This window comes from Rattus norvegicus, chromosome 7, assembly GCF_021556685.1.
Source record: "Rattus norvegicus strain SHRSP/BbbUtx chromosome 7, alternate assembly SHRSP_T2T, whole genome shotgun sequence".
Classification (NCBI taxonomy): domain Eukaryota; kingdom Metazoa; phylum Chordata; class Mammalia; order Rodentia; family Muridae; genus Rattus; species Rattus norvegicus.
The window spans coordinates 139,957,501-139,981,326 of record NC_141540.1 but is presented as its reverse complement, the minus strand read 5'-3'; the positions used below and the strand labels follow the sequence as shown (position 1 = coordinate 139,981,326).

The following is a 23,826-nucleotide window of genomic DNA, read 5'->3' as shown; positions in this document are numbered from 1 at the left end:
TCTCTGTGTGTGCAGGTGCCCACAGAGGCCAGAAGAGGGGTTCCTGGGAAGGGAGTAATGGGAGGCTCACAGCTACCAACATGGGTCCTGGGAACTCAACTCTGATCCTGTGGAAGAGCAGCAAGTCTTTTTAACCCCAAGCTGCCTCTCCAGTCCCAGCTCTCTCCCACTTGTGACGCTATCACATAAGGCCCTCTTATGTGCCCAGCAAGACAAGAACTATGTCTCTACCTGAAGGAATAAACAAGACTCAGGACAGCAATGCTGAAGCAGGCTTGCCCTGCGCCTCAGGTGCCCGCTCCTCACTGCCCTGTGCCTCAGGGCCCCTCTGCTCTGCTGGGTGCTGGGATAAGAGAAGTCGGAGTTGTAAGACCAGCAAGTTGTAGCCAGTCTAGGCTCCAAAAGAACAAAAACTCTCTCATACTTCAGGGCTGGCAAATACTAGTCTTTAGAGTCAAAGGATTCCTGTGTACCTCCCAGTGACTTTTCACAAACCCCCGACAAGAGGCACCTAGGAGTGCACAGTGGACAGGCCAGTCAGCACGCCCACCTCATCTCCTCGGCATCGAAGGTGTAGATCTCTCACCCTCCCTCTCACCTTGTCCGAAGGAATCAATACTCTGCTTCAGAGTCTCTACGTCACAGGTGAACCGGGCTACTCTCCCAAGGTCTTCATCGTATTTACGCTCACTAACGAAGTGCTGGGGAGAAGAGAGACGAGGTTCCGGTAACACAGCACTGCATAGAGCATCGGACACACATCAATGTATACATACGGCAAACATCTTTAATGTTCTCACTTTTACTGCTTTAACGATTGCTAAGTGACCAGACAAAACACTCCTATCTCAAGGGCCCAAAGACAAGCTTCGCAGTTTGACGAAATGCTATAAACGGCCTGCACCCAATGGTATAAGCTAGAGAAATGGTTAGGAAGGGAAAAGGAGAATTTATAGCAAAGAATCATCTCCCCACTGGACTATTCCCCACATGGGTCCATTTTACAGAAGCAGAATAGTCATGGCTCCCAAATGACCCCGTCAGGTAGACGGTTTGTTGTCCTTCAGTAGGAACCCCCTCAGCAAAGCCATCCTGTCTCCTTGTAGAATAGGACTCCAGAGTCTTTGAAATAGGAGCAATTTCTTGAGATGGAAAATCGTTCACGTGGAAAGGCAACTCTGCAGACGAGACATTTATGCTGCAAGTGATTTAATCCTTTTAAAGCAGACCGGGCTGACCAGCCCACTGGGTCAGAGGCTCTCCGCTGTGGGAACTGTGACGAGATCATGTCAGGAATGAAGCACCTGCGGGGAGCAACTAGATAAACAAGGTCTAGGCGGCCTGGACCACCCTCCACCCACTCACACAGCACATGAGAAGGTGAAAAGGCAAAGTGCAGAGGTCAGAGAACACGTGCACCAACTGACTGGGGAGTCGACTCCCACTGCCAACGCATCCGGATCCTTGGAATGCGTCCAGAAATACCAACAGGGAAAGAAGAGAAAAATTACCCTTGAGATTTGACATCCTAAAAATTCTGAGCACACTGCAGCTTAGAAAAGCACACAAACCTATAATGGTGCTTTCAGACACAAAGTATCTGTCTCATATTAATTCTGAAACAAATTCTAGGGTTTGTTGAGCAAAAGCCCTAGCAGGAGTGACAGAAGTGCAGTGATCTGGAGAGAGACTCTTCAATGGCACAGCACCCACTTCAGTGCCTCAAATGTGGAAAGGAACAGATCAGCCTTGGAGTCAGCTGGCAGGAGTATTTCTAGAAACCTCTTAGCCTTGTAGGAAGAGAACAGATGAAGTCCACGGGAGCCACAGTCCTGTCTAATTACAAAGGGGTTTCTGCTGTCTCCCAACATTGAGTGAGGAGGACGCTCCATCCAATGTGGTGATGGACTAGCGGTGAGTAGGAGACACATTTAATTTACACTTTCTGGCTCTTTTACCCCAATCAGCTGTCAGGGAGTGAGGGACAGGAGGGTCTCAGCACGTGTGTATGAACAGTGACCAGATACCTGGAAGTCGGATGGTCCGAGGCTCCTTACCCCGTGTGTGTGCTTTCTACGGGCCATTGTAAGCCTGCTCGGGAAACGTTGCTCTCAAACACAGCAGCAAAGCCCATGTTCAGATTCAGCAGGGGTAAAAGCCTTAGGAATAGAAAGTCCCACCCAGACTCCTTGCTCACAAAGCTTCTGTTTATCAAGAATGACTTAGAGCACACTTTCCATGGGAACCTACAAACCATCCACCCTCTCCTGGGGTCACACACTTATTCTCAGAAATATAATTTTCTTTAAACAATTCATTTACTTTCTTTTATGTGTAGCAAGCATTTGCTATGCATGTGTATTTCATGTGTGCCTGGTGCCCAAGGAGGCCTTGGATAGAAGGTGTTGGAGCCCCTGGAACTGGAGTCCAGACAGTTGTGAGCCACCATGTGAGTGCTGGGAATCGAACCCAGTTCCTCTGCAAAGCGGTCCTGACCACACAGCCTCACCCTGCAGCCCTAAACCTTTCTCCTCCCACCTCAAGGTTTATTTACTTTATTCCATGTATGTGAGTGCCCTGCCTGCATGTAGAGAGTAGCAGTTACACTCTGAAATTGGAAGTACAGATGGTTGTGAAGCACCATGTGGGTACTGGAAAAGCAATCAGTATTCTCAGCCTGTGAGCCAGCTCTCTAGGCCCTCAGAGATTATTATTTATAAAACAGTTTAAAGATATTAGGCCAGCACAGGGCTCACATCTGTACTCCTCAAACTCAGGAGGCACAGGCAAGAGTATCTGAAATTTGAGGTCAGTTTGGGCTACACAGCGAAAAAGGCCTTAAACAAACAATAAAGGTAGGAACGCCAAACTTCAGGAATGTTATGAGGAGATTAAAATATAATAAAGATCTTAAACTGTTAAGATCTCTCTGTAAAACTGTTAAAAGCGTGTGTTCTGAGGTCGTGTGCTGGGCACTAGTCAGAACTGTTCACAGTCTGGAGGGCCAGGCAGATGCGCCACAGAAAACTGTAACTGCTATGAAAGCCCAAGACAGAGGACATGGCAGGAGTCAGGAAGGAGGGGCGGTCAACAGTGGCTCAGGACAGAAGGGAACCACGTGGTGTCAGCACTTCTAACAGGGAGCTAGTGAGTGTGCAAATGGACTCAGCATGACCAGAGGAAGATCAAAAGGAGCCGCTGGGGTGGCAGGAGGGTGGTGTCAGAGCCAGTGCAGTCAGAGCCCAGCAGTCGGTGTTTACCCTAAAGTGTGAGCAGGTTTGAGGCAGGCTCCTGAAGTGTGAGAATCAGATATGGGGTGGGAAGATCAGGACAATGGGACAGACTCAGCCATGCCTACCACAGAAGGCTAAGGAGCAGGTGATGGCACATCCTCTTTAGGGCGAAATGCAGCAGGTCCAAGAATGGGCTTGGTCTCCTGACACCTAATTCCAGAAATGCAGATGTGTCCTAAGATTTCCTACCAGGACGACTGGATAGATAGATGACAGAACCATTAAAGGAAAAGAAAGTCTGGAAAGGAGCCTAGCTCAGAGGGAAGGCCATGGGTTTCAGATGTTAGGTGAAGCCCTGAGTGCTGGAGATCTGCTGTGCTGGCCGGTCCTGAGAGCCGATCACAGAAGGCGGCACTCACCTTGATATCAGCCCTGAGTTCGACCAGCTGCTCCTCTGACATCCGGACGGCCACATCGGTCATCTTCTTGAGGAGCTCTGCTTTCTTCTGCCGGCTGAGCAAGATTTCCACTGTGGAAGAACAAGGAGCATCGAGTTTATGCTGCGGTTAGGAGTACAGAGCATGCACCCTGGTGTGCACCAGACAGTCAAGGGCCCAGCTGCCCACTCTTGCAAAAAATGAAGATACCAAGGCCCAGTTGCCAGCTGAGGGGGCTCTGAAGGCGATGAAAAGACAAGCAGTTATGAATCACAAAGACTTATTATGAAATCACCTCCCATTTCTCTCTCTTCTTCCTGCCCCAGTTTGTTCTTAAGAAGCATACAAATTAAGACAGAAAGATGTATAACATTTGACACAAATTTCAAGAACTAACAGGTACAAAAAGAAAAGCAGACGTATCCACCCTCCCATGTCTGACTCTGTTGCCCTCTTCTCAGAGAACCACTAACAGCTTCCTCTGCATAGTTCAAACTATCTCTGTATGAAGAGCACAGACAGAGTCTATAAGACACCATCTTCCCTTTACCAGAGCCACTGTTACTCTGCTGCTCATGTCTTACTTGGCCATCGATCTACTCTACAATCTGTCTGTGTGCCAGCTCTAGGGTCACAGACCCACACTGTTACCCAGCTCTGATGTGGGTGCTGCAACTTGGACTCAGTGCCCCCTGCTTGAGAAGCAAGCATTTTACCCACAGGTCATCTCCTGAGGCCCTTTCCAGTTCTCGGCTTAGGACATGGCCTCTCACTGGGATCTCGGACTTGCCAATGGCTAGGCTGGCTGGTCCCTAAGTGTCAGGTTTTTTCTCCTTTTCTCCATGGCTGGAGTTACAGATGTGTGCCAGCACGCTCAGCTCCCAACATATATTCATGCTAGAACAGCAAGAACATTATTGGCTGGGCCATCTTCCTAGCTCCCTAAGACAGACACACACTTCTTTGTGCGTATATTGTATGTTTGTTTATGAATGTTTTACCTGAAGGTATGTCTGTTTACTCTGTGTATGCCTGGTGCCCATGGAGGTCACAAGAGGGCATCGGATCACTTGGAACTGGAGTTACAGGCAGTTATTAGCCTTGTGTGGGTGCTGGGAATAGAGCCCAGGTCCTCTTTTTTTTTTTTTTTTTTTTAGTTACTACTGTACTTTATTGTGTTCAACCAAATCACCATGTTACAAAAATAGCAAGCTGCCATAATAAAAAATAAGGCTCCTCTATCCAGCACCAGATAGCATCATTTTACTTTCAAGCCTAGAAATTGCACACTTGTATATAAACCAATCGAAGATGAGGATTGAGAGTTCATCTTGGTGGATTTTTCCTTTGATGAATATGAAGTGTCCTTCCTTATCTTTTTTGATGACTTTTAATTGAAAATTGATTTTATTTGATATTAGAATGGCTACTCCAGCTTGCTTCTTCTGACCATTTGCTTGGAAAGTTGTTTTCCAGCCTTTCACTCTGAGGTAATGTCTGTCTTTGTCTCTGAGGTGTGTTTCCTGTAGGCAGCAGAATGCTGCAGGGTCCTCATTGCGTATCCAGTTTGTTAATCTATGTCTTTTTATTGGGGAGTTGAGGCCACTGATGTTGAGAGATATTAAGGAATAGTGATTATTGCTTCCTGTTATATTCATATTTGGATGTGAGGTTATGTTTGTGTGCTTTCATTCTCTTTGTTTTGTTGCCAAGACGATTAGTTTCTTCCTTCTTCTAGGGTATAGCTTGCCTCCTTATGTTGGGCTTTACCCTTTATTATCCTTTGTAGTGCTGGATTTGTAGAAAGATATTGTGTAAATTTGGTTTTGTCATGGAATGTCTTGGTTTCTCCATCTATGTTAATTGAGAGTTTTGCAGGATACAGTAACCTGGGCTGGCATTTGTGTTCTTTTAGGGTCTGTATGACATCTGTCCAGGATCTTCTGGCCTTCATAGTTTCTGGCGAAAAGTCTGGTGTGATTCTGATAGGTCTGCCTTTATATGTTACTTGACCTTTTTCCCTTACTGCTTTTAATATTCTTTCTTTATTTTGTGCGTTTGGTGTTTTGACAATTATGTGACGGGAGGTGTTTCTTTTCTGGTCCAATCTATTTGGAGTTCTGTAGGCTTCTTGTATGCCTATGGGTATCTCTTTTTTTAGGTTAGGGAAGTTTTCTTCTATGATTTTGTTGAAGATATTTACTGGTCCTTTGAGCTGGGAGTCTTCACTCTCTTCTATACCTATTATCCTTAGGTTTGATCTTCTCATTGAGTCCTGGATTTCCTGTATGTTTTGGACCAGTAGCTTTTTCCGCTTTACATTATCTTTGACAGTTGAGTCAATGATTTCTATGGAATCTTCTGCTCCAGAGATTCTCTCTTCCATCTCTTGTATTCTGTTGGTGAAGCTTGTATCTACAGCTCCTTGTCTTTTCTTTTGATTTTCTATGTCCAGGGTTGTTTCCATGTGTTCTTTCTTGATTGCTTCTATTTCCATTTTTAATTCCTTCAACTGTTTGATTGTGTTTTCCTGGAATTCTTTCAGGGATTTTTGCGATTCCTCTCTGTAGGCTTCTACTTGATCTCTAAGGGAGTTCTTTATGTCTTTCTTGAAGTCCTCCAGCATCATGATCAAATATGATTTTGAAACTAGATCTTGCTTTTCTGGTGTGTTTGGATATTCCGTGTTTGCTTTGGTGGGAGAATTGGGCTCCGATGATGCCATGTAGTCTTGGTTTCTGTTGCTTGGGTTCCTGCGCTTGCCTCTCGCCATCAGATTATCTCTAGTATTACTTTGTTCTGCTATTTCTGACCGTGGCTAGACTGTCCTATAAGCCTGTGTGTCAGGAGTGCTGTAGACCTGTTTTCCTGTTTTCTTTCAGCCAGTTATGGGGACAGAGTGTTCTGCTTTCGGGCGTGTAGTTTTTCCTCTCTACAGGTCTTCAGCTGTTCCTGTGGGCCTGTGTCTTGAGTTCACCAGGCAGGTTTCTTGCAGGGGAAAAGTTGGTCCTACCTGTGGTTCCAAGGCTCAAGTTTGCTCGTGGGGTACTGCCTAAGTCCTCTCCGCGGCGGCAGCAACTGGGAAGATCTGCGCCGCTCTTTCCGGGAGCCTCCGTGCACCAGGGTTCCAGATGACGTTTGGTGTTTTCCTCTGGCGTCTGGATGTGCACAGAGTGCAGTCTCTTCTGGTTTCCCAGGCGTGTCTGCCTCTCTGAAGGTTTAGCTCTCCCTCCCACGGGATTTGGGTGCAGAGAACTATTTATCCGGTCTGTTTCCTTCAGGTTCCGGCGGTGTCTCAGGCGCAGGGATCCTGCCGCTCCTGGGCCCTCCCCTACGGGAACCCAGAGGCCTTATACAGTTGCCTCTTGGGCCAGGGATGTGGGCAGGGGTGGGCAGTGTTGGTGGTCTCCTCCGCTCTGCAGCCTCAGGAGTGCCCACCTGATCAGGCGGTGAGGTCTCTCTCCCACGGGGTTTGGGAGCAGAGAGCTGCTGTCCTCTTTTTTTTTTTTTTTTCTTTCCTTTTTTCTTTTTTTTGGAGCTGGGGACCGAACCCAGGGCCTTGCGCTTGCTAGGCAAGCGCTCTACCACTGAGCTAAATCCCCAACCCCGAGCCCAGGTCCTCTTAACTACTGACCCACTGCACCACCCACTAAAAGATATATTTTTAAAAAGCACCTTTTCTTTAAAAGTAAGAACTTGGTCTTTTCACTAGTTTATCTGAACCTTTATCTTGTTTAAAAAAAAACAAAAAACAAAACAAAAAGCAAAAAAACCACCAAAGGACAAGAACAGGCACCGCTGGGAAACTCAGAGATCCAGGGTATACTACTTAGTGCGTATGCAATCTATTTCTGAGAAACAGAATGGAGCAAGCGACCCTGTGCTCAGTGTTCTCAGGTCTCGCTTCCTACTGTGGTCACAGGCACAGTGACTTGGGAGTTACCCCTCCGACCTAACAAAGTACTTCTAGTCCTTACTAGTTTGAGGGCTGGTTAAACAATCTTCCTATACAAGTTCAACTCCATGAAGATTAAGCCCCAGACCATGGAAGCGGCTCCGAGGGGTAAAGCACCATCATCCAACCCTGACAGCCTGAGTTGGATCCCTACACGCCCTGGAGGATGGGAAGAATCGATTCCTCAAAGCTTCTCTTGGCCACCTCACCTGTGCTGCTCTCAGAACCTCGCTCAGTGTCCTCGGCTTCTACGGAAGCCACCCAATCACGCAGGCAAGGCTGCCGCTCTACAATCTACCTTAGCGAGTGTGCGTGGCATCCTGACTTCTCAGCTCACTGCCTTTTCCTTACTCTCTGATTAGACACTGAATAAGGATCATCCTAAAGCGGAAAAACGAAAGAAATCCCAGGACAGAGACAGGAGCACATGCTTAACCGTAGGAGCATGGGGAGGTCTTCTAACTATCCTGGTGGTTCTGCTTCATCAAAAAATAAAAACGACAATTAAAAAATCCAGTGAACTGTTTAATCACTAGAAGGAAAGCAAAACAAAAGAAAGCTCAGGTGCCTACAGGGTTCTTCCTTTTCCTAAGGTGGAGGCAGACGCTGTTACACAACCTCTTATAAATTAAATTCTACATTTACACTGCTAAACATTTGGAAAAATTTTTTAAAGACTCTTATGAAGAATTAATATGTGAGCACAGTATGACTGTTCAAGACTAACTAATTTATAAACTCAGTTTTGTTTTACTGATCACTCAGTACATAAACTACCACACTATTACTGAAGATGGCCACACCAAGCGTTAACTGAGAGGCAGCAACATATTATTTGTACGGCTGACAGTTTTTAAGCCTCTGTAGCTCAGGCTGGCCTCAAACTCACAAAGATTGGCCTGCCTCTGCTTTCCAAGTGCTAGAATCGAAGGCTTGTGCCACCATGCCCTGCTGATTTATTAAACTATCTAATTAAATATCGACCATCTTACTTGCTTCAGCTTTCACTTTATCCATCTCAGCCAGCAGTGCCACTTCTCGATCCATTAAACTGGGGGAAAAGAGAGAAGAGAAAAGGTTAGATGAGAAACTCAAATACCAAAATCGGATATAATTAATAATGGAGAAACAGCAACTGTTTCACTAAAAGCATACTGCTAAGAAACCATGTACAGACCACATAAAAGTCTGGTGTAGTATCCTTAACAAAGACTATTTTAAAGAGTCTCAGTACAAGGACCCCACTCCCTCTGTTCCTTGGAGTACAGCAGGCCAGTGACTGGAAATCAGTTTAGAACCAGCAGATGGCAGCAGCGAGCCACAAAACTTTCTCAGTTATGCTAACTTAAGTACTTCTGGAAATTACTTATCTCCACAATTTTGGGTTTATCTTAAAAAAAAAAAAAGAAAAAGAAAAAGATATGGTCTCACTGTGTATCTTAGCTGGCCTGGAACCCTATGTAGACCAGGCCAGCCTTGAATTCCCAGAGATCCACCTGCCTCAGCGTCTTGAATGCTGAGCTTGGTTTATATGGCAATATTGCTTCTAGTTTTATGAGGCAGTGTGTCTGCAAGGGCATAGGGAAGTGGTCTCATGTTAGGATCGATGTACCCAACATGTGCACTGCTGTGTTCAGTGCAATGGCGCTGTAGTCCTTACAATACAACATAGCCCTTAGGATACAGTATAGCCCTTAGGATACAGTATAGTCCTTACAGTAGATACAGTATAGCCCTTAGGATACAGTATAGTCCTTACAGTCGATACAGTGTAGCCCTTAGGATACAGTATAGTTCTTACCATACAGTATGGTCCAAACTGATTTCTGATAAAAAAAAATAATAATAGTAACCAAAAAGGATAGAATTAAAAGTTTCTTTTGTTCTTTTTATCGGAGCTAGGGACCGAACCCAGGGCCTTGCACTTTCTTTTTTTTTTTTTTTTTGGTTCTTTTTTTCGGAGCTGGGGACCGAACCCAGGGCCTTGCGCTTCCTAGGCAAGCGCTCTACCACTGAGCTAAATCCCCAACCCCAAAAGTTTCTTTTTTAAAAAAGATTTATTTATTTATTATAATATAAAGGTGTACACTGTCGCTGTTTACAACACACCAGAAGAGAGCATCAGATCCCATTACAGATGGTTGTGAGCCACATGTGGTCGCTGGGAATTGAACTCAGAACTTCTGGAAGCAGTTAGTGCTCTTAACTGCTGAACCATCTCTCCAGCCCAAATTAAAAGTTTCTTATATTTTTTTCCCTTCCTCAATGTTGAGGATCAGACCAAGGGCTTTGTATATGTGGGGCGAGCATCTACTTCTGACTTTTTTCTTTCCTTGCAGAGTTGGAGCACAGGCCTTGTGTGTGCTGTGCCAACCTCTGTCTACCACTGGACTCCACTTTCAAAGTCTTGCTCTGCAGCTTAGATTGGCCTTAAACTCATCATTCTGCTTCAGCACCCTGAGTGCTGGGATTACAGGTACGTGCTCCTAATTCTGAAGCTACCGATCCTCTATTTTTTTAGATTTTGTTGTTGGGTTTTTAAGATGGTTTTTCTGTGTAGCCCTGACTGTCTTGAAACTCACAGTATAGATCAGGCTGGCCTCAAACTCGGAGATCCACCTGCCTGTGCCTCCCGGGTGCTGGGGTTAAAGACATACACTACTTTACCCAGTCACGGAGATGTTTAGTACATATTTACGTGTGTAGGTCTACGCAGACTGTCAGGATCTACACTGTCAGTGTCAGACTGTACACTTACAGGAGTCTGCTCTCTGCTATCGCCATAGTGGGTTCTAGCTAAAATTAGGGTTGTCCAATGTAGTCACAGGCACCTTCATCCACTGTCAACCTGAAATTTCCTTTTTAGTAAGACTCATAGAGGCAATGATAAACATACACGTGCCATTCAATTTAGCTTACTGCATAATTAAGCTAGCATGAATTAGTCAGTATAGTGGTTAATACTGTAAGAAACACATTAGCATACAAAGCAGGGTCATTTCAGAGAGGCAAATCCTTCAGAGAAGTGCCAGATTAGTCCAGTCCGATGACTGCAAAGTAATAAACAGACTTGCAGATCGAGAGGTGGCTGTGAAGCAGCCTATGCCCTGCTGTGACACCTTCCTATCCTGGCAGTGCTTTGGAATACCAGAAGCCACAACTGGGATGGGGACTGCTAGGCCTACAGTGTGACGCTGCCATCCTCCTGTTGCCAGTTCATCTTAAGGGGCACACACTGTGCCTACCAGATGATAAATTCTTTGACAACGCTTATGAAATATGTATTAAAGACTTCAGAAAAACAAGCAAGCTATTCACATCTCACAGTCTTTACTGTAGAGCTATACAGAATGTTGTCAACACATTGAGTTCTGCTATGACACAGCCAGACCTTCATTGTGGAAATAGGAGCTGCTACATTGCGAAGACATTCTTTCCACTGTAACAATGGAGGGTTATTCACTTCTAAACTTTGGTTTCTTGACAGATTTATTGGAGAGCACAAAACAAACAAACAAACAAACAAACAAACAAACCAACCAACCATAGGGCAGCACACTGACTAGCAATGCAATGTTGTGAAAATACGTCTTACATTCTACCAGACTAGAACATTAGCTGAGCTAGAACACAGCCAGAGTTAGTAATACACTACTTGGTCACTGACACTTTAAACTGAGATCCTGCTGTGCACCCAGCCCGTGTGTTTAACCCTCCTTAGGAGAACAACGTAAGGATGGACTTCCCTTGCCTTGGACTTCCCACTAAGCAACTTTACAGCCTAAGCTGATGCACCACTGTGACCTTGAACTCTTAGTTCATGCACCTGGCCTGGAGTAAGGCATTTACTTAAGGCAAAGATAGAGCTGGGAAGCAATCTCACAATGGATATTCACCGTAAATACGGATCACATTCACGGATAACGTTGAACACAGTATTTAGTTACTGCTTGATTACAAACAATATTTGTAATTCTGTTTGTCATCTGGGTCAGTTGGAGTCAATGACTTAATCCCTTGTAAAACCCTTTTAAAAAAAGATTTCTATAAAGTATCCCTGGTTTCTTCTACATGTGATGTTTTCTGTACATTTCAATAAAAAGAGAGCAAAGCCCTTTAGAGACGGAAACACATATATAAACTTTTTATTTATTTTTTTTTTTTTGGTTCTTTTTTTTGGAGCTGGGGACCGAACCCAGGGCCTTGCGCTTCCTAGGCAAGCGCTCTACCACTGAGCTAAATCCCCAACCCCATATATAAACTTTTTTATTTGGTGTCTTCTCTTTTCTCTTTTCGGTATGAGTGCTTGCCTTGCATGTCTGACTGTCCGCCGTGTTGCCTGATTCCTGTGGAGGTCAGAAGAGGGCACCGGATCCCCTAGTGTAGGAGTCACAGACAGACAGGAGCCACTGTGTGGGTGCTGGGGGTCAAACCTGGGTCCTCTGCCATCTCTCCAGCCCCCTTGGGCTTGCTCTTGATTAAATGATACCAAGGGGAAACACTTTGGTTTCTTTCTTTAATGTGACACCAATTCGTTATCAATCACTAATGTAATCCATGCAATTTGACAACATGAGCTCTCTCTCAAAGAGTTATTTTACATTTCCATAACAAAGACCAAGAAAAACTTGGTGAAGGTTTGCCTTGCAAGTCCAAGGATCTTCATCCAATTTAGAGAACTCATGTAAAACTGCTGGGCCTGGTGACAAAGTACTTGTAACTCTAGGCCTGGGGAGGCAGACTCTAGTAGTTGCTTGGGACTTGTGAGCTGGCCAATCTAGCTTATTTGTTGATCTCTCTATGCCAGTGAGAGATCCTCCCCGAGAAGAGGTAGATAAAAAGTTGGGCTCACACTTCGAGTCCTAGCACTCTGGAGGCAGAGGCAAGCAGACCTTTGTGGGTTCAAAGCCAGCATGGGCTACACAGCAAGTAGCAGGCTGGCCAAGGCTACTGCTTTTCAGAGGACCCAGTTTCAAGCCCCAGCAACCACATGGAGGCTCCCAACTGTTGGGTGTCGGATACTTCTGACTGCTACAGCCACACATGTGAGGCACAGACATGTACACAGGCAAAACATTAATACACTTAAAATAAATGTAATTCTTAAAAAATTAAAAAGAGTTTCTAAGGACAGATCTTGAGGCTGCTCCCTCCACATGCACACATGCATCCCTGCTCCCCCAATGCACATAAATGCATTTAAAAGACCAATGAAAAGTAGCAATTACTTCCTTTTGTTTGTCATGTTGCCAGGGCAACATCTCCTGAACTATCTTGGCATTGGCTCAGAGTAAACAGGAATGGAAAACAAAGCTTGAAGAAGCTTGATCAGTATTTGTAACTTCCCATTAAAGATTTTACAGCTCTTCAAGATATAAAAATAAACATTAAAGTTCACCACAGCTCTCATTACAAGCCCCTGGCAAGATGGCTTCAGGGTTGCAAAGGGTGCCACCTTCTTAGGTCATTCGTTTAAGGGAAGCACCTGGGACAGTGCTACCACATGTGCAATTCCCAAACGCTCTACTAACGCACATGGAGGCACATCCGCCACTGGATTATCTGCTTACATTCCTGGTGTGTTTCAAAGTTTCCATCAGAAAAAGTTGGAGAAACGTGTTTATTGCAACAGCGAAGGTGGAAAGTTAAAATAAGAACATCAGAAAGTTTAGGTATCAAGTAAGAGGCTTTTTTTTAAACCAATTAAAACCAATAATTTACTGTGATTCAACTTTCCAAGACAGACATGTAACTAGAGCTTCCTAACTGCTGCTGAGCTAAACAGTGGTTCTGGAATGCAATGGTGGCCGAGAGATTAGGAAAGGACCATGTTGTGAGGCAATGGTTTTGGATCCCAGGATGAGGAGAGGCTCATTCAGGCTTTCTGTGACAGTCTGACACCTCAGGCTCTGGGCTTCTCTGGGGGCTCTGCTTGATGGCAGTGTGCACCACTGTGCACTGGGACATGCTAACAACAAGCCAGGCGGTGGTGATGGATGCCTTTAATCCCAGGACTTGGGAGGAAGAGGCAGGTGGATCTCCGTGAGGCCAGCCTGGTCTACAGGGTGAGTTCCAGGTCAGCTGGCGGTACACAGAGAAATCCTGTCTTGAAAAATGAACCAACCAACCAACCAAAAAGCCCTTAAAGCATATTTTTCTAACAGTATTTGTAAATCAAAGCAGAAACTGAAGCAAAGCCAGTGAAAACAATCTTTTTTGTTGTTAAGATTTTATTCTTCCCATTTAATGCAAGTAAAAGAGAATTATCAATAGTTTTTTGTTTCTTATGTTTATTTTTTGAGATGGTCTCTCTATATTTCCCTGGCTGTCCTGGAGACGGCTTAGTCCTGTAGACTAGACTGAGCTCAAACTTGTAAGATCTGCCTGCCCCTGCCCCTGCCCCTGCCCCCGCCCCCGCCCCCGCCCCCGCCCCCGCAGAGCTAGGGTGTAAGGCGTGTCCTCCATGCCTGGCAACAGTTACGTATAAGGGTGGTTTGCCTGCATGTAGTCTGTGGGCCATCTGAGTGTCCCTGGAGGCCAGCAGAAGGCTGAGATTTCCCGGGGACAAGCGTTCCAGATGATGATGAGCCTCTCTGTGTGGGAGAGCAGCAGATCTCTCAGCTGCTGAGCCATCTTTCTGGCCCCCAGTAGTTTTTGTTAGCAGAGATGGAACACTCCCTCCCTATGTTTTAAGTCTCCACATCCCTAGTACTGACTTACTGGAGTACATTTATTCTCCTGTGCTCAGAACAAATCGGAGCATTTAAGGAGCCAGCTGAGCTGAGAAGAGGAACTCAGACAAACCACTCAGGAGCTAACAGACATAGTAATCCTGTTATAAAACTTCTGATGGCTCTCTTTTTGTAAGGAGGATGTCCAGAGCATCTGGACAGGAACTCCTTTCTTCTTTATTTCCTGCTTGCTTTTTATTAAGGACATTTTAACTTGTGTGCTTATGTGAATGTACACACATCTGGGTGCCTGTGGAGGCCAGAAGAGGGCACTGGGTACCCTGGGGCAGAGTTATAGGCAGTTACACACTCCCTCTTCACTGTAGGCGCAGGCACTGAATCAGGCAGGGCTTCTACAAGCACAGGAAACACTTTCACCACTGAGCCTTCCTCTCTCTATGAGAACAGGAAACACTTTGAGCACTGAGCCACCCTCCACTCCTGTTTTATTTTTTCAACTCAGAGCTCTGCTTCTCAGGCTCCTGACTTCCGGGTTTACAAGCACATGCCGCCGTGGCCAGCCGGTCCGGTACTTCAATTCTCTATAACAGCTTTTGAGAAGTTTGAACTTTCCTTTCTGCCCACGCCTGAAATCACTGTCTTCAAGATATGAGGAGGACTGTGGGTTTGAGGCCAGCCTGACACAGCTACGCATAGCAAGACCACATGACAGAGCCATGGTGTTCTAAAATCTGCCAGGGAAAAGGAGCAGTTGCACCACTGCGTCTGCGGCCAGGTCTCTAGTTAAGAGAAAACAGCTGGAGTGTGAGCATTCACGTGAGCAACTGCCTGGGCTTTCATTTGAAGCTGTTTGCTTTTCTGCAACTTTTTATAGAACAATGACATCCACGTCTAAGGCTCCAGACACAGGAGCATATGTAAATTAGCAAGGTGGAGACTGCAGAATGAAGGAAACGGGGCGCTTGTTAAGACAAACTCAATCAGTCAAAGAATCGATAGTGAGAAAGTGTTAATACCAGGAATGACTTTTAGTTTTTATAGAAAATAAAAATTAACTGTTATGATTTTTCTTTAAAGAATTATAATTTAATGTAGTAAAAAAGCAAGAGAGATAAAGTGATCTTTAAATTCTCATCCAGTTTGTGTACGTGTGGCCATGTACTGTGGCACACACAGCATCTGTGCCCGCTGAGTCATCCCACCAGGCCCATAAACGAAACTTGGTTTGTTCTTTGTTTCTTTGGCTTTATTTATTTTGCTCTATGTGTATGATCGTTTTGATGGCGACTGTGCATGTATGTGTACCACGTGCAGGCCTGGTGCCTGCAGAGGTCAGAAGAAGGAATCAGATCCCTGGAACTGGAGTAATGGATGGTTGTGAACCATCATGAGTGCTGCGAACAGAACCCTGGTTCTCTGCGGGAGCAACAAGTGCTATTTTAATGACTGAGCCTTCTCTCCAATTCCCTTCATCCCCTTGAGGCAGGATCTCATGTCTCCCAGGCTGGTCTTCAAGGCATTATGTATCCAAGGGTGACCTCAGACTTCTGATCCTCCTGCCTTCACCCACGGAGGGCAGGATTACAGACACAGGCCACAGCACTTCTGCATAAACAGTGTTGGAGGATAAGCCCAACTTGATTCCTAAAAACAGGATCTCAACTGCAGAACTGTCTCTGTCAAACTGGCCTGTGGAGACATCTGTTCGGCATTTTCTTGATTGCTGATGTGATGGAAGGGCCTAGCCTGCTGTGGGCTGTACGCCCTGGGCGCCCCTGGGCAGGTGCTGCAGGGTTGTAGAAGGGCAGCAAAAACAAACCTTCTGGCAAGCCTGTGAGAGTGTTCTTCCAGTGGCTTCTCCCTCAGATCCTGCACTGTCCTTTCTCCAGAAACTGTGCACTGAGACTAAGAAAGCGAATACACTCCTCCCCACCTTGGTTTAGCCAGTGATTTATCACAACAACAGAAAGGAAACAGTAATTCTCACAGATAGCTAAAGAAAGCTTTTTAATGTTGGATTTTCATAAAACTAAAACTTTATTTTTATTCAAAAAAGAAGCCTAGCATGTCGGTCCCCAGCTCCGAAAAAAAAAAAAAAAAGAAAGAAGAAAAAAAAAAAGAAGCCTAGCATGTCTTCTGTTGGCTTTTTCTAGCTAACACATTGAACAGCAATCTTCTTCCACACACCAAACCTTCCAGGACACATTTATTCTACATCCTGCTTCCTTTATAGTCTAAACTTAAGCCAAGTAACTACTCTCGCAAAGTAAATTTTACTGATTAACAAGGAAAGTAAACCTGGGTTGAGACATGGTTATCGCTAAGTCACCTTAAGGAAAGACAGATTAAGTTTAGACAATGAAGCTCGGCTCAGGAAAGGGTCAGCTTTTACTCAGCATTAATGTGACGGAAACCACCACCGGACACTTCCAAAGTGCCTGACAAGGAATGTAATCTTACGGTGGCAAATCTGCTAGGATCCTTTGCTTTTCTTTGATACTGTAACAAACACGAACATGACTTTCTACTTGACATTAAGTCCAAGCTGGTTGGTGCCAAATGAAGTTAGCTGAGCTGACAGTTAGGTCTTGAAGTATCATTGACAGGGTTTATGAGGGGAGGTGGCTGTATTCAGTCAACCCGAAAGAAAGGACCAGCAGGAAGGGGTAGGTTCAACAGGCCTGGTTATTACACCTGCTCCAACATTAAACACAGTGCCCGGGGAGGAGCCATTTCATCTGTCCCTTCTGAAGGAGCTTCCTGCTGCTGGGTTCCACGCCAGCAGGAAGTCACAGGTCTCTCACAGAAGTGTGTTTCCTGGTTGGGGTTTGCAGAGTGGGGTCAGGTTCGGTGGCCGAGTTAGCAAGAAGCTGGATGATCTTAGGGGATAAAGACCTCTCGAAGCGAAGCTGTGATACTATACAGACCTCGGTTTTCCCAAATATGCCAGTAATATGGTAAAAATCCTAAACAAAAACATGCCACCTCATCCTTGCAGATTCAGAAGAGGATATATTGCTTCCCTAGTAAATTTATCAGAAGTCAGAGCAGAAAGAGCAGGAAATTGGCTAAACTCGGCCGATGCATCAAGTGGGGAAGTGGCACTCATTCACGAGGGAGGCGTCTGAGTTTGGAGCAGAGATGAACACCGAGAGAGAAGACATGATGTGACGCTTGAGCTACAGAATCAGAAGGTGGGAACGGCAGGGGTGGACGGGGAGAACTAGCTGTCTTCATCAACCTGGGCAAGCGGGCAAGCGGCATGGGCTCTGCATCCAGCACTTAGAAGGCCGAGTTATGAGGGCCACGGGTGCTGAGCCAGGCCAGACCACATGGAAGGTCCTCTCTGTGCAAACACAGGCACTCATCACGTTACTCTGTTCAACCCCAGAGACAAGGAGGACTGAGGGACACAATCACAGTCCTCTCTGCCCAGCAAATGGAATCTGCTGTGGCACACAGTGACCTAATGGGCCACATAAGAACACAGATGGCCGGCCTGTGGAGGCGCAGGGCTGTGTGCTACTCACTGTTAGTGTAAGTAGTTCTCACAGGCACGTGGGACAGAGCCAAATCTGTGATCGGGCTAATGGCTTGTCCTCCTCACATGTCTTTTAACAATTTAAACTCTGTGTTTATTTGTGGGGTTGGGGAGGAAGGAGCTGCATGCCACGGCACATGTGTGGAGTCCGAGGACGATGTTTGGAGACAGCTCCTTTCACCTCGTGAATCCTGGGGATCAGACTCAGTCAGGCTTGGGGTGAGCACCTGCTGAGCCCCCGTGCCAGCCTGTTGTCTTTTCCTGACTTTTTTGAAAATTTGGTCCAAACAAACAAAAAACTCACAATTCCCCAGAAAAGAGCTATGGATTACATAAACAATACCTAAACATCTAACTAAAATAGCTCTAATGTAGCAGCATAAACGTCTCCCCAGGAGAAATTCAGTGATCAAATATATTTGAGGAAAAGAACATAGTACAGGTTCCCCTTTTAGGTCACAGTGCAGATGAGGATTCAGAAAGCACTGGGGCTCAGGGTTAGAGGGCTGGGGCGATAGCTCAGTTGGTAGAGCGTTTGCTCTGTGACACCGGGACCTGAGTTTGAATCCTCACAACAATTTGAATCCACTTAGAAGGTGGACTCTGAGAGCCGGCTGGAGAGACTAGCTGAAAAGGCAAACCCATGGAACTGTGAGAGAACCTGCCCCGAGGCAATGTTTCAGTGGCAGAGGAAGACACACAATGCCCTGATCTGACCTCACAAGCACACTCACAAGTGCACACAAAACGTATTCACAGGGCTCAGTTGCTGGGGACAGCATACCATGACACAGAAGGCGCCTGAGACCCTGAGAAACAGGAGACACCCCTCCAGGGGATCCGCCATCAGAAATAAAGAACTGCCCACAGCAGGCCTAGATGGAGACATCTCAGAAGCCGGCGAGCAGCTGCTGGAAAACTTGTTCCCATGTCTCCTAACCCTAGCTCTGGACAATGGCTATGTAGATTTCATTTGTGTGTGACTGCCTTTCAGTTGGCCTTGGTGTGCATAATAATTCTATTATATCTTACTTTCCTACTTCTTTCTCCTTCTGCTCTGGTGAATTCTGTGAAACTAGATAGATGATCCTCGATGAAATTCTTTGTTTTTTTATTTTTCTTTTTTTTCGGAGCTGGGGACCGAACCCAGGGCCTTGCACTTGCTAGGCACGCGCTCTACCGCTGAGCCAAATCCCCAACCCCCTTGATGAAATTCTGAAACAATCACAACCGAGGCGCAGGCTCAGCAGCGCTCAGTCCTAACGCCCGGTGCAGGCTGTGTCATCACAGTGCGGTAACCCACAGTGGTAGCTTCAGATTCATGTTTGACTTGCAAACAAAGTTTGAAGAAATTAAGAAAATGAAGCAGAGGGGTTGGGGATTTAGCTCAGCGGTAGAGCGCTTGCCTAGCAAGTGCAAGGCCCTGGGTTCGGTCCCCAGCTCCAAAAAAAAAGAAAAAAAAAACAAAAAACAAAAAAACAAAAAAAACCACTGGGGCTCTTAGGAGCGTCACTGCGTGCCGTGCGCAGAAGCAGAAGGTAGCGGAACTGCTGAGGTAAGGGTTAACCTGACTCTTTTTGGCCGCTGTCATTTATTATTCGAGCTTCACAGGAGAGCACATGCAGCTGACCTCAGAACTCTGAGCTCTGAGGTATAGTAAGTTAAGAGTTAAAGTTTAAATAATGATAGGTTTGCAATTATTTTGGCTATGGGCCTGGGACTAGGGGTGAGTTTGAAACTTAGGGGAACAATCGTAATTCTTAATTCTTAATTCTTTGTGAGATGTGATCATTCTTTTGAACTTAACACATTTGGCAATGATTATACAATGTCTCTCTTTCTACCTGCTTTTTGGAGTAACAATAAAAGACTGGGACACGTTAAAGGCAGAGCAGTGTGTGTGTGAGTGAAAGGAGACCACATGGAGGTGTGTGTGAGGTGTGTGTGAGGTGTGTGTGAGGTGTGTGAGCTGTGTAGAGAAGTGTGTAGGTATACAGGAATGTGCAGAGTGCACAGGATAGCGCAGAATGCAAGCAGCCTCACGCTGCAGAGAAAGCAAAGGAGAGAGAAAGTGCAATTTCAAGCCTTGAAATTTGCCTGTCAGTTTGTACCTGAAGAAGTTGCCTGTGTCGGTTTATTATGCGCCTTCCAGATATCCCTGCTTCTAGTTGAGAACCCTGATCCTGTATTGAGGCTGGACCCTGGCACTCAGTGAGTCAGGCTCTTACAAGACAAATGGGAGGACCTACCTTTGAATCCCCAGAACTGACAAAGTCCAGCATGTGGTAGCATCGGTTTGTAACCCCAGTGTTCCTATGGTAATATGGGAGGCAGAGACAAGAGAATTCCTGGGAGCTCCTGACCAGATGGCTTGGCGCACGATGGGCAAACAGGAGACCTGATCCACCAAGGTGGATGAGGATCACTGACATCTGAAGTGTCCTCTGATCTGCATATAAGCACCATGGCACCCTTGCACTCAAAGTGTTCTCTCTCTCTCTCTCTCTCTCTCTCTCTCTCTCTCTCTCTCTCTCTCTCTCTCTCACACACACACACACACACACTCACTTTTAAATCTCTCTACCAAACCCGCTCTTCTCATAGAATACCAACTAGTGCATTTTAAGAATCGAGGATTGAAGGACAAGTGGAAACACAGGATCAAAGGTGAATCCTGATCAATAGTGATCAATTGGGTGAGAGGTAAGGAAGCTGAAAGGTTAACACAGGCATTCTCTCCTTCACAGGTTTTGGCTTATTTGTCTTTCTTTTTTTTGTTTGTTTTAAAATAAGATCTCACTTGTAGGCAGGCCGGCCTGGATCCTCCCTGCCTCAGCCTCCCGGGTGCCGTGATTCCCGGGTGAGCGATGGCCGACTTGCTCCTGCTAGGCTTGGATGTAGCAGCACCACTTGCCACAGTGTTGGTTTCTGACAGACGGGCCCTGTTCTAGACTCACTTGTCCCCTCCAGAGCAATGTGAGCTCTCTGTGCCCCTCAATCCCTGACTGGCCAAGAGCAACAGAACAAAGCAGCATGGGTTTTTCGGTTTCTCCCCACTGTGTAGAGAGGGAGGGAGTAAAGACGCTAGTGAATGGCTGACTGCATCTATAAATGAACTCTGGGCTAACAATGTATGAAAGGCAACTTAATCTTACCAGCTTTGCAATTCGGCAAAGGCTTGCTTCATTTTCTTGATGGACGCGTCCATCTCCTCTTTGACGACAACTCGGTACCGTGCCAGGGACACAGTGCAGCGCTGGAGGTCTTTCACCGACTTCTCAATGTTAGAACCTTGGCGGCACAGAGACATTATTTTAGAAAGGAACATGCGAACTAACAGTTGGATCTGAATGCTTTAGGTCAAATGTCATATGGACTAAGACTATTCCAAATGACCACCCATTCCAACAACAACAACAAAAACTTCTCTAATCAAAATGAAGTAACAGGAGCTGGATTTATCCTCCCATCTTAAACAATAAATACCCAATGCAGATGAAATATATAAAAAACCGGCTCTTAGCAGTGGACAGCAGACAGCACTTCCCCTGAAAAGCTGACAAGTGAAGGGAGCCTCTGACTGCCCCAACTCACCGTCTGGACAGTTTCTAAGTTGCAAAAAGAGAGAAGAAATCCCAGGCCTGGCAGTCACCTTGAAGTGAGGAAGCAAGGAGGCCAAGGCTAGAATCCCCAAGACTGAGCACACAGAACGATACACAAAGACGGGCAGCAGCGGGTAGACGGAGCCCCAGAAGCTCAGCATTAGCAGTACAGACTTGAGGACATCACCAAGTCAGCAGAGGAGTGGACTACATCAGGCTCCACCCAGGCCAGGGACAGCTCACACCCTAATTCTTTTTTTTTTTTTTTTTCCTTTTCTTTTTTTCGGAGCTGGGGACAGAACCCAGAGCCTTGTGCTTGCTAGGCAAGCGCTCTACCACTGAGCTAAATCCCCAACCCCTACACCCTAATTCTAACCCTAGCCCTAACCTCACAATAGACACAGCGACCGCGTGGAGGAGTCAAGTATGAAGGGAAAGCTGAGGATCTGGGCTAGAGGGATGGCTCAGAGGTTAAGCGCATTTATTGGGTGCTCTTCCAGAGAACTTGGATTTGACTCCCAGCACTCACTTTGTAGTTTATAACTGTCTACAATTCCAGTTCCGAAGGATCCAATGCTGTTCCCTGGTTTCCATGGGCACTGAGGACATATATGGTACACAGACATATTTGCAGTCAAAGCACTCATATACATAAAATAAATAAAAAATTAAGGTGGGGCCATTGGTAGAGTGTTTGCCTGGCGTGCCCTGGCATTAATCCCTTGGACCATAATAAAGTATTTTGGAGAGAGATATCAAACAGCTATCAGACAAATACAGACACATGTTAAGCATAGATATAGAAGACATTTCAAAATTCTGAAGAACTCAATTTTCAGAAATGAAAATAGTAACGGGTTAAACTATTAAAGAAAAAGGAGCAGTATGGGTCTCAGGCAGGCCCTCTGCATACATGCGATGTCTGTGTAGCTTGGTCTTCTGTGGGGCTCCCAAGTGGGAGTGGAGGAGGACATCTCTGAGGCTGGCCTGCTCTTAGGACTCTTCTCCTGTTGGGCTGCCGCCTCCAGCCTTTATATGAGGGGAGGTGCCTAGTCTTGTCGCAGTTTGACAGCCATGCTTAGCTGATACTCTGGGAGACCTGCCCTGTTCTGAAGAGACTGAGGAGTGGACTGGGGGAAGAGGAGAGGTGGAGAAGGCACTGGGAGGGGGTGGGGAGATTGCAGTGGGATGTAATATGAGAGAGGAAAAGCCGTAAATCTTAAGACAGCAACTTATAAACCATTTCAAGTGAAATGAAACACAGACAAGAAGGAACGCTATCTGAAAAGATACTGTGTTTTTAAAGCTCCTCAAATGACAGGGTCTAACAGAAATAATTTGCCTGCCACACAGACTTGAAGAAACTAGAAAGCTCTCACTCTCTGGTGAAGTTTGAAGCATTACACATGGAGAAGTCACCATCACAGAAAAAGAGGAAGCACATTCACTTACACGACATATTCTAAGAGGTTTTTTTTTTTTGGTTCTTTTTTTTTTCGGAGCTGGGGACCGAACCCAGGGCCTTGCGCTTCCTAGGTAAGCGCTCTACCACTGAGCTAAATCCCCAACCCCCAAGTTTTTAGGAGCTCTACTAACCTTCCTACCTAACAATACCAACATTACAGAAACAGTTAATGGGTCAGAATCACCACTACAAGAGGCCTAGAGTTGTACAAAAACACATTCTGTTTGTTTTCTTTGTTTCTCTGTCTCTTGAGTCTCTGGTTTTTGAGATGAGGTCTCACTTTGGGACCGTGGCTGGCTTTGGAACTCATATATACATATACCAGGTTAGCCCTGAGCTTCAGATTAGCCTTGAGCTTGCAATGATCCTCCTGCTTCTGCCTCCCAAGGCTGGGATTAGACATCAGTAACTAGTGTGTGGGGGACATGTGTATAAGTATGGCATACACACCATGGCACAGAGGTCAAAGGGTAACACCGTCAAGCAAGCACTTTTACGTGTTGAACCCTCTTTTGGGCTCTGTTTTTGTTTTATTTTTGGAACAGGGCCTCACATATACCTGGCTGGCCTTGAACTCACTATGCAGCTTGCTCCTTCCTTCTTCTCCCCCACCCTTCCTTCCCACCACACCCAGCTTAGCACAAACATCGTCCTTCCTTATTTTCTTCCTTCCTTCTTCTAGCTGCAAGCCTGGGAATCAAGCCTAGTGCCCTGCACATCTTCCTCAAGTCCCACACTGGGCTAAACCCTAGCTCACGGTGTGTTTTTGAGACAGGACCTCACTGCATACACCCTAAACCGCTCTCAACCTTGTGCTCCTGTCTGAGCGTCTCAAGGGGCTGAGAGCATACGTATGCACTATCACACCCAGCACACACTTCCAATTTTGTATGTGTCTGCA

General features: G+C 45.9%; 1 protein-coding gene across 4 annotated transcripts in view; it reads right to left on the bottom strand.

Moving 5' to 3' along the window:
- Positions 1 to 23,826, bottom strand: part of Spats2 (spermatogenesis associated, serine-rich 2) — a 73,500-nt gene that overhangs the window by 3,268 nt on the left and 46,406 nt on the right. For all 4 annotated transcript variants that reach the window (XM_087556828.1, XM_087556830.1, XM_087556827.1 and 1 more), the window contains 4 exon segments: positions 21,014 to 21,149; positions 8,618 to 8,676; positions 3,653 to 3,762; positions 599 to 701 (listed from right to left, as the gene is read on the bottom strand). In XM_087556828.1, coding sequence (XP_087412954.1) covers positions 599 to 701; positions 3,653 to 3,762; positions 8,618 to 8,676; positions 21,014 to 21,149 — 408 coding nt within the window.